Source organism: Pelophylax lessonae (genome assembly GCF_965119305.1).
Source record: "Pelophylax lessonae genome assembly, chromosome: 3".
Lineage (NCBI taxonomy): Eukaryota > Metazoa > Chordata > Amphibia > Anura > Ranidae > Pelophylax > Pelophylax lessonae.
The window spans coordinates 414,244,763-414,258,651 of record NC_138770.1 but is presented as its reverse complement, the minus strand read 5'-3'; the positions used below and the strand labels follow the sequence as shown (position 1 = coordinate 414,258,651).

At 42.8% G+C, this 13,889-nt stretch overlaps 1 protein-coding gene across 2 annotated transcripts in view; it reads left to right on the top strand.

The window, feature by feature from the left end:
• Positions 1 to 13,889, top strand: part of TBC1D32 (TBC1 domain family member 32) — a 532,407-nt gene that overhangs the window by 399,531 nt on the left and 118,987 nt on the right. For both annotated transcript variants that reach the window (XM_082249090.1, XM_082249089.1), the window contains exon 27: positions 7,217 to 7,339. In XM_082249090.1, coding sequence (XP_082105216.1) covers positions 7,217 to 7,339 — 123 coding nt within the window. The remainder of the gene's footprint in view (positions 1 to 7,216; positions 7,340 to 13,889) is intronic.

The following is a 13,889-nucleotide window of genomic DNA, read 5'->3' as shown; positions in this document are numbered from 1 at the left end:
CCCAATAGAGACATTATTGTTGCCAACCTGGTATTTTATATTAATGATTCCTTAGGGAACACGTTTTTTATACGTAACATATGTATGCATACGTATTTCCTTTTTTTATCTTTGATTAAATAAAAAGTTTTTACATACATTTGTGACCATCCCTCCTTTATTGGCCCTGAAAATCTAGCTGCTTTTCTCTTTTGTGGTTGGTGCTTATACTCAGTTACTGCTTTTTATAAAATTCTACCAAACTAGTTAATACTTGAATTTAACAGGATTTTACTCATGTTTATATTAATAAATTATTCTTTCCAGGGTGACATTTCCCTTTTCATTTATAATTTTATTCTGTCTAATACCTACATCTTACTTTTTTCTGAACATCATTTTTTTTTCTTCTTTTTCTTGATCCTTTAATCTGTCTGCCACGTTTGGTAATCTTTTTGTATTTTAGCAGTCAGTCATACTAATAAATGTGAACATACCAAAGAATACATTTGTAAAAATAGTGTAATTACAGCCTTTTAAATGGTCTCAAGTTGACATAATCCTGAAGTGAACTTCAAAGGTTATATGTGAATCATCCAATGAAAAGCATAGTCTTTTAGATTGTCAGTCCATCAATATCTCCATTTAGGTCGCTGCCCCTTTCTAGTTTGTTTAGAGTATTTCATAAAGGATATTATACTTAAAGCTGAACTCCAGGTGCAGGGTTTTTGCAATGTTTGTTTGGCTGTGAGGTGTATGCCTTGGCTAGATCAGTGTTTCTCAACCTTTTTCCAGTCGGCGCGCCCTTGAGGTATTTTTAGTCTTGAGGCACCCCTGTACAGGAATAGGGGTCAGGATTAAAAGTAACATACATACACACATACATATAAACACACACATACAAATGAAATAGAGAAAAAACGCGCATTCAAAAATAGAAACAGCAAGAAATAATCACCACATGATCAACAGAAAATATATATAAAATGCAGCGCTATAAAATTGATATGTTAAATAAAGTCCATGATCGATGAAACATCCTGTGATCACAGTTGGTCACTTTCTTGACACCTTGTGTGTAGTAGTAAGACAGCACTTGGTGAGTAGATAGAACATGCACCTCCACCACATTGATTAATGAGCCTCTTACCAGAGAAAAATGATCAGAGCTCTCACAGTGATCAAATAGTCTTAGTTGCAGCAAGTGTCTTCCTCACAGAAAAAACGCCAGGCTTTAAATCCACATCAAGGGCAGTAATTATAAGGTGTATTGTGTTCTTGCATTGGGTGATGTATATGGGACCATGTGAATAAAAAGGGCTAGATGGTGCAGTACGTTCCAAGCAATCAATTTATTAAAATATATATTGCACTCACCACAAACAGATAAAAGGACAGCTCTGATAAAACGTTTCATCTGTGTATAAGATGCAGCAGCAGCAGCGAACATTCTTCCGGCCTGTGACATCAAATGTGGGCGGACTCCTCCTACATGTTTCGTAGTAGCCTACGTCTTCAAGACATTTTACTCTTGACACTTACGTGTCAAGAAAGTGACCAACTGTGATTACAGGATGCTTCATCGTTCATGGACTTTATTTAACATATAACTTTTATAGCGCTGCATTTTATATATACACATATACAAACAAATACAGACACACACACGTACACACATGGAGACACCTGTACACACACCTACAGACACACGTACACACACATGTACATGAACACACATACAGACACATAGACGTACATAAACACAGACACATGCACACACATACAGACACATGTATACACACACAGACACATGTACACTCACATACAGACACATGTACACACACCCATACAGACACATGCACACACACACATACAGACACATGCAACCCAACACAAAATCCTTAACTTACTTAAAAATGTTGATTTTTTTATTTTTTATTTATCGTAAAAATGCATTTACATTTAGCAAACACGTGCGTCTGAAATAGTTGACAGTGTCTCTTTACTGAACTTTTATAAGTTTTTATCTTCCCAAAGAAAAATATCGCACTCTTCTTACAATCATGCCTTGTTTGTGTCATCAGCTTTCAGCAGCACCTTTATTTGTGAGCAACTATTTTAAAGGATGAAGCACACGAAGGGCAAAATTAGAACCAAAGGGGAAGATTTACTAAAACTGGAGCATGCAGAATCTGCTACAGATGTGCATGGCAGCCAATCAGCTTCTAACTTCAGATTGTTCAATAAAGCTTTGACAATAAAAGCTGGAAGCTGATTGGTTTCTATGCAGAGCTGCACCAGATTCCTCACTCTCCAGTTTTAGTAAATCTCCCCCAAAGTATCTGATGAGCACCTTGAGAATTCACTGAGAATTACTACTACATCCATCCAGCCAGATATTGCTGTGTTAGTTTATCAAAAACAGTGTCAAATATTGCTCTAGTTTTATGTCGACCTCTTTTACTTTATAATAAATAATAGTACAAAATATATATATATATTTTTTTTACTCAGATAGGTACATTATTTTTATCAGTGATCGTTAACATGTGATCTTCCCGACTTTTTCTGCTTATCAGCTATCCTGTTAGTGTATTTTATGTGCGGCCCAAGACAGTTCCTCTTCTTCCAATGTGGCCCAAGACAGTTCCTCTTCTTCCAAAGGGGCCCAGGAAGGTAAAAAGGTTGGGCACTCCTGCTGTAAACAATTCATAGACTAAATGGTTCTCTATAAATAACCAAGAAGAGAGGGGGGCAGATAAGTGTCTTCAGCTCTTCTGTCTGTAAGACTTTCAACTCTCATATTTGTATTCTCCTATTTCACTGGAAACTGTACTGTTTGGCATAAAGTATAGATTTTAAAGGACAGAGCAGCAATCTGACCGTTGCATATACCTAAGCAGAGGTAACATTTGTTTACACCCTTGAAATGGGAATAACAAAAAAGTGCCTAGAATTCTTAGTTAAAGTGGATGTAAACCCCATTTATGAAATTTGACCTGCGTATATCCATCTGTAGTGTTTACCTATCTCTCTTCAAAGTCTGGTGGCTTTCTCCTGCTCCATTATTCTGTTATCAGCATGATAAGTTATCCTTCAACTGAGATATAATTTTGTGTCAGGGTGGATGCATAGAAATAGATTAGCAGACAGCGGGTCTATTCACAGCACAGCTCTTCATGTTTCTTCCTTTTTTTGCCTATGTGGAGAGGGGGTGTGTGCCTTTTCTCCAATCAGCTGTCTCACAGTGTATAGTAAGAGTCCACACCCACGGGTGAATCAGAAAGAGAAAACTCTAACAGGATGTGCAATTTCTAAACAATCTAGAAAGCTGAAAACAGCATATATACAAGTAAAACTTATTTAGGGTGAGAGTTAAAAGGCCTTCCGGCCTTTTATTAAACAACATAAATAATAAAATAACAGTAACATAAACCAAAACTAGATGTCCCCAGCCGCAGAACACCTACTCGGGGACATTAACACTTGTCCCACAGATCTTACATACATCTAACACTACCTGGTCCCTCTCATTGGACCACACTCAACCAGAGGACACCATACTAACGATGGTTCCCCACTTGTATCCCACCAACAGGTTTTTAACCCCATCCAAGGGGTCCCAACAGCCACTGCGCCAAAAGTGTAAAGCCTTACCCTTGTGCACCCTTCCAGACCCTAACCGCATGCTGCATGTCATCTTCCAGGCCTAAAGCCCAGAGAACACTGCTCAAGTTATTGGGAACAAACAGGACATCCTCCAGTGTGCATGGTATACGAAAACCCTCACAAAAACCTAGTTCTAGGATCCGAGCAGTCGCCCAATCTGGCTATCTATTTAAGAATGGCAGCATCCTTCATACCATCATGGGCATCCTCCCTTTTTGCAGCGGCGTCACAGACTTGTCCTTTACCCATCCTGATGCAACGCGAAAGGGAGTGACTACCCCCACATCTGGAACACTCATGCTTGAATGTACAGGAAGGTCTGAATCTGCAGGATCCCTCATTGAACTGCCAACAATAATGTTAAAGAATCAACGCCCCCCCTCGAAAAAACTGGAAGCCTGCCCTCACCAAAGTCATCAACTGCATCCGGAGGCTAATGTCCATATGATCCCATGGCCGGATCGCTTAACGCTGACTAAATTGTTCATCATAGCGTAACCAGGCCATGCCACCATAAACCCTATGTGCTCCTCCAATAGGGTCTAAATAACAGAAAAGGGCCAAACTATTTTCCGGCTCCTTTTCACCAATAACGCTTGCTAAAATCGCGAATGCCTGTAACCAATTGGAGAAAGTACGAAGTATTAATCAGTAGCGGCGTTTTTCCTCATCCTGTCATCTGCCTTAGCCCTGTCTAAATTAAACTTTCTCCTGCCTTAGCCCTGTCTAAATTAAACTTTCTAAGGGGAGAAAGGAAAAGATTTCCACATACTCCTCTTTCAATATTTTCTCATGCACCTCCGACTTTAGGTGAGCGTCCAGAGGCCCCTCAAAGAAAATGTTTACCTCCCCTCTGACAAAATCCACCAGACTGTAAGAATCCATCCCCATCCATCTCCTTCTGGTCCTTACTTCCTGTTTGCATTCCACCGCTGAGCTAGGAACGCATATGGGCCGTGATGACGTCACACGTCGTGCGACGTGGAGCATCATTCTCAAGCGCCGCTCGAGGCACCTATTTAGAAGAGCGGTGTGCACAGAACAAACTGTTCGTGCAACCGCTCGCTACCAGTGTAATATTACCTGATACTCCACAAACGCCTGCTGAACGCTGCTACCTACCTGCCTACTACCTACCCATCCACCTGTCTGCCTGCCTGCCTGCTTGCCTACTTACTGACCGGATCCCAACAACCCTAGTAGTATTCCTCTGGAGCCTCGCCAGGACACCCCTCTAACTCTGCACCTCCTGCTATATGGATAAGTACCCCATAGGGGATCCCACCATTCCTGAGTTACTCCCTACTAAGAATTCTGACCTGGTATCAGTTACATGTATGCTCTGTCTCTCACTGTAAGGAATACAATATCTACTGTCCGTTGCTTTTGCTTACGCTGCATTCCTGCTACTTGTTAATACTAGGCAACTTATACACTACTCATATACTAACCGTAGTGCTACAGTCTGCTGTTCTTTTGCTTGCATGTGTGTCTTACATGTCCAGGGACAGTTTCACCCACTATGATGAGTTAAGAGAGTTAAGTCGAGTGATTTAACATATCTCTGCAATACTACTGAGTGGAATTCTGCAGCTGTAGATCCAATCACTCAAAATATATAACCAGAGCGTTACACAGACGCACTTTTTTGTCTCCTTGTCCCCTGCCGGAGTGCTGCTGGCTGAGCCATTCCCGCAAAGCGTGTCCCCACCCTCAGTCTGCGTACCTGCAGCTGCCAATGTCTGTCCCACCCAGGTGGCGGAAATTTCATGAGCCTCCTCTGGAGGTGGCGGAAGTCTCACGGGCCTCCTCTGGCTCCCTGCGGTGCGAATCCCATGCCGCCACAGGCTGAGGGTCTGGCGCCATCCCGGCATCCAATCATTGAAGCAGATCCCTCAGGCCAGATAAAACCTCCCTGACACTAACTTCTTCCCCCCAACTCACCACTACCCCCCACCCCCCTGACCTACAACAATAGACCCCACAGAGGCAGAGACAGAAGAACATAGAACAGAGTCATTATGCCAGCTGTCTTCATCCTCTTCCCCATGCTGTGTCACCTCTGGTGCTGTCCCTCTGTCATCTCTTCCCTGCACAGGACGCTGTGTAGCTCTCACAGGCCGACCTGTCACAGCCCTGGCACTGTGAACAGTTGCCGCCCCTCCGCCTCGCCCCCTCGTGATGTCATCCACAGGTCCTGAAGGTCCAGGCAGAGCAGTACAGAAGCTGCTTCTTCCACTGGCAGCATGCACTGTCTGCAAGCCAGACCGTTCTGCACCCAACAGCCTCTTCCTCTGGGTAGATGTGCCTCCTTGTCTCCCTCTCTCACCTGCTCCTGATGCCTGGGGACAGGCCGGCACCTGAAGCTGCTCCTCTCCCACGCTGAGCTGACCACCTGGCAGGAACCTCTCCACATGGGCCAGCTGACTGCTTCTGTGTTCCCTCGATGATGGAAGAGAGATGTGCAGGTGGCTGGTGAGTGTCTCTCCCCTGTGGGCCCAGCCGATGACAGAAATTCCTCCCAGGATCACTCCTCTTAGTAGGTTCTTGCTTAGAGGGGGGTCCCTAGTGGGGCTCTCATGGCAACACTGAGCCCGAGGGGTAGTCTTTGGGCTTAAGCGCACCGGAGGACGTGACCTCGCAGCATGTGCCCGTGGGGCAGGTTCTGTCCGTGACTGTATCTGCCTTTCCCCGTGTAGCATGTCTTATATCCTGTTCTGCACAAATTTTGGGCCATGCACCTGCATCCCTCAGCTGGTTTAAAAGCTGCTCCAAATTTCCAATTTTTCACCCACAAACAAAAACGCAGGAGTTGTGCAGGCGGATGTTCATCCAATGGCTCCCAACTGCGACTGTTACTGTACCAATCCTTCCTACAGTCTTTTCTTCTATGCTCCTCCCCATCCCCGTCTACTCAACCAATCACGTAAGTAAGAATCCCCCCTCTCTCTTCTGTTTGTTAACTCTATGCTGTCTGGTTCCCCTTCCACCCTGTCATGCCAGCCCTATGCTTCATTCATTCCTCCTAGCTCCGGGCCTTCCTTAAAATGCACATACGTGACTGTCTGCTTAAGGATTTAGAATTCTGTCCAGCCACTTTTGTAAATCACACCTCACTGCCAGAGAGAACAATCAGGAGGTTGGCACCACATACTCCTGAAGTAAAGGAATACAGTGGTGTCACTATCCAAATCACCAATAAGGGCATCAACATCTCTTCTCACTCTGTTTAAAATTACTTACCATCAATTACACATTACAGCTGAGAAGGATGCACACCAAAGGCTCAATTTATCATCATTTTCCCATCTGCTTGCATATGAGGCAAAGTTGGTTTAGCTCCCAATGCTGCCTTTGCCTCCTTTGCTGCAGAGACTAATATCTAGACAGATTTGGGTAAATATTCTAGATGTGTTTAATCCCTATAAAACAGTATACAGCTTCATAACTTTTTTTTATGTTTGGGAGTTTAGCTTTAAGTACTTTAGATTTTACTGTTGCTTATACAAAATAGTCTTAAAATATGCTATGATGTATTTGTACAAATGCTTAAATTTTATTTTTTCAGAATACGAGCTGGTTAAATTCCTCTCTTCTGAAGGCACAGAAACAAAAACAAGTTGGCTAGACACTTGTAAGAGATTGTTCTGCAAGACTATCAAAACTAAACCAGGAGTTTTGTGGGGATCTGGTAAGTGCATGTTAAGCACCAAGTATGTTAAAATTACTTGCCGTCAAATACACATTACAGCTGAGAAGGGTGCAAACCAAAGGCTCAATTTATAAAGCTAAAACATCAAAATAGGGATCCTTATTTTCAAAAAAAGGAACAGATATTTTCACCAAAGTCCAATGATATTTTATAAAAACTTCAGTGCCTGAAAATATGCTTATCCTTATGCTCATGTAAAACTTTGTAAGTAGAGTCTAATCTCAAGAATAAACGTATAATATATTGTAGCTTACCAGTCCTTTGATGTTGTGGCTAAATTAGTGGTGGCTGCTTCTTGTCGTAGAGTGACAACACTCCCTACCTGGTTTGTATTTATGAGGAAGCAGTGTTATTGCCCTAGGAGAGGAAAATGTTTCAATACTACAGAACAGTTCTCCTCTCCATATTATCAGAGAGAGTTGTATACTGTAGCCCACAGAGAGAGGGATGCCAATAATGTTAGCTGGAAACAGCAGAAGCATAGAGCACAGGAAGTTATCTCTTCACAAGGATCAACAGGTATTCTTTATTGTTGTATAATATTTGGAAGCAGTAATGTGGTGCAGTAACTATGAAACTGTATCTGATAGGCTGCTGTAAGAAGCCTAAGTGTTTTTTGCACTATTTTAATATACTTGGCAATGTTGTTTCAATAATTCATCAGTTCACTTACTAAATATGTGAATAGAAAGTGCTCAAAACCGCAAATTGAAAATAAACACCTTTCAGAATAAAAAATGTGACTCGAAAACACATTTTATGGGATTATAGTTGAGTGATTTTTATTACTGTCTTTACCAAACTACTTATACTTGTGATAAGTTATATGGTAATACCAAATCTACTTTATTAATATTATTTGGGCATCATAAAAACACTATGGCTATAAATCACTCTTTCCAACAGAATTAAATTGTTCAATATTATTGGCCTATACTAGCAATCACGGTATACTACTTTTCACCTTATTTAATTAAAATGCTTAATTTAACAGATAATTTCTGGAACCCATAATTCCCAGTGTTCTACCAGTTTATAGCCAGATAGATATTTTTTTGCTTTTGGAATTAACAGAAGTGTTTGTCCGTTGGCAGGAATGCTGTTGCTAAATGACTTTTCTTTAATAGTTTGGCACCAAATTATTTTTAAATTATCATTAGGCATGAGCTCTTACTTGTTTATGTTTGTGGAAGACATTTTAATTATAATTAGTGCTATAATATGTGGGTTCTAATATGCACTTTTTTAGTTTGTGGTAAAGTAATCAAACGTATTTATTAATTTTGTATATACACTGGAAAAAAAAGTGGCAGGTGATGGATTGATTTTGACACTAACAACTTGCAATGTGACCTCCAGGCACTTTCCAAACCTCAGTGTACTGTGTTGGTTAGTCACTGGGTTCTCCTCATTCAAGAGCCATGTTACAGCCTCTGATGTGACACTGAACATTCACTCTGTAAGTTAGCCTCTGGAAGTGGCGACCTTTGGGCACTAAGCTCTGCATTGTGGTGCTTCTCATAACTTGTGTACTATGTTAGCTAGCTTCAAAGTCCTATCCAGGCACAGCATTTTTGATGTGACCCAGTTTCTCATGACTCACTTAGTAAACAATACCGATCAGGTTAAAGCAGTGCGAGCTACCTCATAATTTGGAATGTTGGGTGCCATTTTTTAACTTTCCTGGCAACTTAATTTTAGTTTAAATGTTTAAACTGAAGGAACTGAATGTTGATGTCATCTGCTAGGGAGAATGTTGCACGCACGTTCTGTATGCTCTTTTCCAACCATGTGGCTTAGAGGAAGCACCATCCCAATGCTGCCCCTGATTGCTGTGAATTATGAGTTATACGTTCTTCAGTTTCATTACACTGCCTGCCTACAGTGACTCAGTCACCTCCCGTTGCCTATGACCCTCATCAGTACCGCTGGGTTTGTGAATGCATTAGGCCGAGCCTCACTTTGGGCCTAGTTGTTATTACCTTACAATGCCTAGTGGACAGTCCTGCTATAATGGGTGACATTGTCCCTTTTTTTCTACTATTTCTGGAGAGGATTTTCTGGTATTCTGGAAGAATCCAACACCCCAGTTTCTATAGGTTCATCCTTGGCAGCTTCTAGGTCCCTTATATCCACTTTGGATTTTCTTCTTTTTCTTGACCCTTTAATCTATCTGCCAAGTTTGGTAACCTCTTTGTATTTTAGCAGTCATTGATACTAATAAATGTGAACATACAAAAGAATACATTTGTAAAAATACTGTAATTACAGCCTTTTAAATGGTCTCAAGTTGACATAATTCCGAAGAAAACTTGAAAGGTTATATGTGAATGATTTATAGAAAAGCATAGTCTTTTAGATTGTCAGTCCATCCATATCTTCATTTAGGTCACTGTCCCTTTCTAGTTTATTTACAGTATCTCATAAAGGATAATGCACTTAAAGTAGAACTGCAGGCACATGGTGTATGCCTTGGCTAGACCGCTGCTTTGTCCTTAAAAATCCATACATGACTTCCGGTTCCGGCACCGCATGGAGTAGGTGAGCGCCTTGTAGCTCCCGCGGCTAGTCCCCTAAAACCGGCATAAAAACTCCTGCCCAGCGCACCTCACCGGCCTCCACTCCTCTCCTGTGGCCCATCGAGACTCAGGGACCCGGCGGCTACCACTTATATCCCACCAGATGGAGCAGTTTCTGGAGAAAGCCGCCCCGCGACCTCCGCCGGCCCCACCTCAAATCGAGGCCCCGGTCTCGGCCTGCTCCGGCGCGGCTGCGGAGTCGGCAGAAATGGACATCACACAGCCGCAGTCAGCCACCCTCCAGCAGTCCTCTGCATCAGCTCCTATCCCCTCAATACCAGGCACATCCACAGACCAGATTGCCCAGGCAGTGGTGGCTTTATTAACCCCCACCATTTCGGCCTCTGTGGAGAAGGCCGTGGCTGCTGGCATGGCCAGCATAAAAAAGGAGTTGGAAGCACATTCAAAGAGGCTTAATGAGGTGGAATCTCGCCTCTCCAATGTTGAGGATGAGCTATACCAAGTTCAGGGATCTGAACAGTCGCAGGATAAAATTAATCGCATCATCATGGATAAACTGGAGGATCTGGAAAATAGATTGTGTCGGAGCAACCTGCGATTTATTGGGGTCCCGGAAAACGTTGCCCCCTCTGCCATCCCTGAACTCTGTGCGAAAAAAATCCCCGAAGCTCTGGGGCTACATGGCACGTGTGTGGTAGAACGGGCTCACAGGATGGGGTTGTACTCCGAAGAACGTAAGACTCCGCGCCCTATCATTGCGAAATATCTGAACTATGCGGACAAGTCTGCTATCTTACAAAAGTTTCGGCAAACATCCAATTTCCAAATTGAAGGCATGAAAATTCTGATATTTGCGGACTACTCTGTTGATGTCGCAAAAAGACGTAAAGCCTTCCAGACCGTATGCTCCAAACTGCATCAGGAACACCTGAAATTCATCTTGGCCTATCCGGCGACTTTGCGCCTTTGTGCACCCAACGGCAACCAACTTTCCTTTCAGGATCCAGAGGAAGCAGAGGCCTTTGTCCGCACACTCCATCTCGGGGACCAGGGCCCCCCTTCATCTGCCAAAGCCCTTCCCTTCTCCAGACCACTGGATCAACGGAGCCCCAGGAAGGAATCCCCCAAACGCCAAAGATATTCCGACGTGGTCAGCTCTGGTCGCCCGGGCGCTCCGCGCTGAATGGACCTCCTCACGGTTTTCTATGCCCTTTTATAGGATTCTTCCTGGAACTGTTCCCACTAGGCCGTGTGCCTAGAGGACTCATGGCGTTCCCCCGCCATCCTCACAGGTTTGCCTTATATGCTGTTTTTGAAATGTTAGTATTGTTTACGATACTGCCTTGGTTTATTGTTCTTTAAGACGTCTTACTGTTATGTGCTCCTTCTCTACTCCCGCTGTGTACACCTCAGCTGCCCAATATCCCAGGTTTTAGTCCGAGACCCGTGCTATTTTGACCGCTAGGGCCGTCCCGTGGGTCTAGACATCCTTGCCTAACCCAGGGGGGCACGCTTGGTGGGCTGCGCTCCGTGTTGTACACATGCGGAAAAAAGAGAGGTTACATGTTACATTCCTTCACGGTTCCGTCCTATTCTCCTATCTTTCCCATCCCCACCCCAGCCCCTGTTGATGGTAAATTGCTCCCTCCAGTCTGTGAGCTCATGGGTACGGGATTTCCTGCGGGTCAGCACATGCAGTCTAGATCACCCCTTCTCGCTACCCCCGGGTATGCCTGGGCCATCTGTGATAGCTTTTGGTTCTAGATCCTTCGCTCCCCTCCCATGCCTATAGTAACATGGAACGTTAAGGGTCTTCGATCCCCAGCTAAGAGGATGAAAGTCTTACGTCATCTCAAACAGCTTAAGACGGACATTGCTGTCATCCAGGAATCGCATCTACCCGCAGAGGATATGAAACGCATGGAGAAACTTTGGGTAGGCAAGGTCATAGGATCAGCCTCCTCTGGCCGCAAAGCTGGAGTACTGATTCTATTCCACAAACGCCTCCCGGTGGAAATCCTTTCCACGGGCGCAGATTCTGAAGGGCGGTATGTCTCAGTTCATATACGTCTTTATAATACTGAACTAGTTATTTCCAATATATATGCCCCTAACGTCTTTGACCATTCCTTCCACGCCGCGATCGCGGCCCGACTTCTCACCCTTCCGAATGTTCCCCGCCTTGTTGGCGGTAACTTCAATGCGGTAATGGACCCTGTCCTGGACAAGTCATCACCTCGCCATTTATCGCGTCCCACCCCCAAGACTGCACTACTCCGCTGGCGTCGGTAATTGAATCGCTCTCTATGATGGATGTCTGGCGATACTCACACCCCATGGATCGGAAATATTCCTTTTACTCCCATCCCCATAAACTATTTACGAGAATTGATTACTTATTTTGCACGGACTCCCTCCTTCCCCTCCTGCGTGATGCCACCATTAGGGATGATCGAACTTTTGAAAAGTTCGGTTCGGCCAGAACATCCGAACTTCCCGAAAGTTCGGCCCGGATTTCAGAACCCCATTGAAATCAATGGGACCCGAACTTCGGTAATCAAAAAACACAATTTTTAAGCCCTAAAACCCAATAAATGACCCTAAAAAGTCCCTAGGGTTCTGGGTCATGCCCCATTAACTATTAATCACACAAAAAAAAGTTCTTAAAAATTGTCATTTTTGATAAAAAAGCCAATTATTGAAAAAAAGAGAGAGATTTTTTGATTTTGACTTTGGATTTAGTATCTGGGGGGTCTAAAAAGTGTACATGTGAAGTTTCAGCTCTGTAGCATGTCCAGAACCATGAAAAAAAAAAAGATACTTTTTCAGTAGAACAGGGATGTGGGACCCTCCTTTTACACCTATATAATCTTTTTTTTCTGGTTCTGGGCATGCTACAGAGCTGAAACTTCACAGGTACACCTTTTAGACCCCCCAGACACAAAATCACACAAAAGAAAGTTCTTAAAAATTGTCATTTTTGATAAAAAAAAAAGCCAATTATTGAAAAATTAAAAAAAAAAGAGATTTTTTGATTTTTACTTTGGATTTCGTATCTGGGGGGTCTAAAAAGTGTAAATGTGAAGTTTCAGCTCTGTAGCATGTCCAGAACCATAAAAAAAAAGATTGTTTGTATTAGAACACTTTCAGCACAGGAGTTTTCACACCTTGCCGGTTTAATAGCAGGCATTTTTTTGGGTTCTTTGCAGTCAGGAAAAACATCTGAACTTGTGTATAGTGGTACTGTGCACAAGTTCTGATGTTTTGCCTGCCTCCAAAAACCCCCAAAAAATGCCAGCAAAAACACACATGGGCATTTTTTTTTTTTTGACGCTAGCGTTTTTTTTGGCATTTTTTTTGATTCTTTTGAGGCAGGCAAAACATCTGAACTTGTGTATAGTGGTGTATATACACACATACATATATTTATATACACACCTAGACATATATAGGTGTGATAGTAGCAGAAATATATGCTTGCGCTAATGAAATCATTTACAGTAATATATTTCTGCTACTATCACACCTATATATGGCTAGGTGTCTATATACATATAATTATGTGTGTATATATACCACTATACACAAGTTCAGATGTTTTGCCTGCCTCAAAAGAACCCCAAAAAATGCCAAAAAAACGCTAGCGTCAAAAAAAAAATGCCCAGGTGTGTTTTTGCTGGCATTTTTTGGGAGTTTTTGGAGGCAGGCAAAACATCAGAACTTGTGCACAGTACCACTATACACAAGTTCAGATGTTTTTCCTGATTGCAAAGAACCCAAAAAAATGCCTGCTATTAAACCGGCAAGGTGTGAAAACCGAGAAGCCAACCCCCTGTGCTGAAAGTGTTCTAATACAAACAATCTTTTTTTTTATGGTTCTGGACATGCTACAGAGCTGAAACTTCACATGTACACCTTTTAGACTCCCCAGATCTGAAATCCAAAGTAAAAATCAAAAAATCTCTTTTTTTTTTTTCAATAATTGGCTT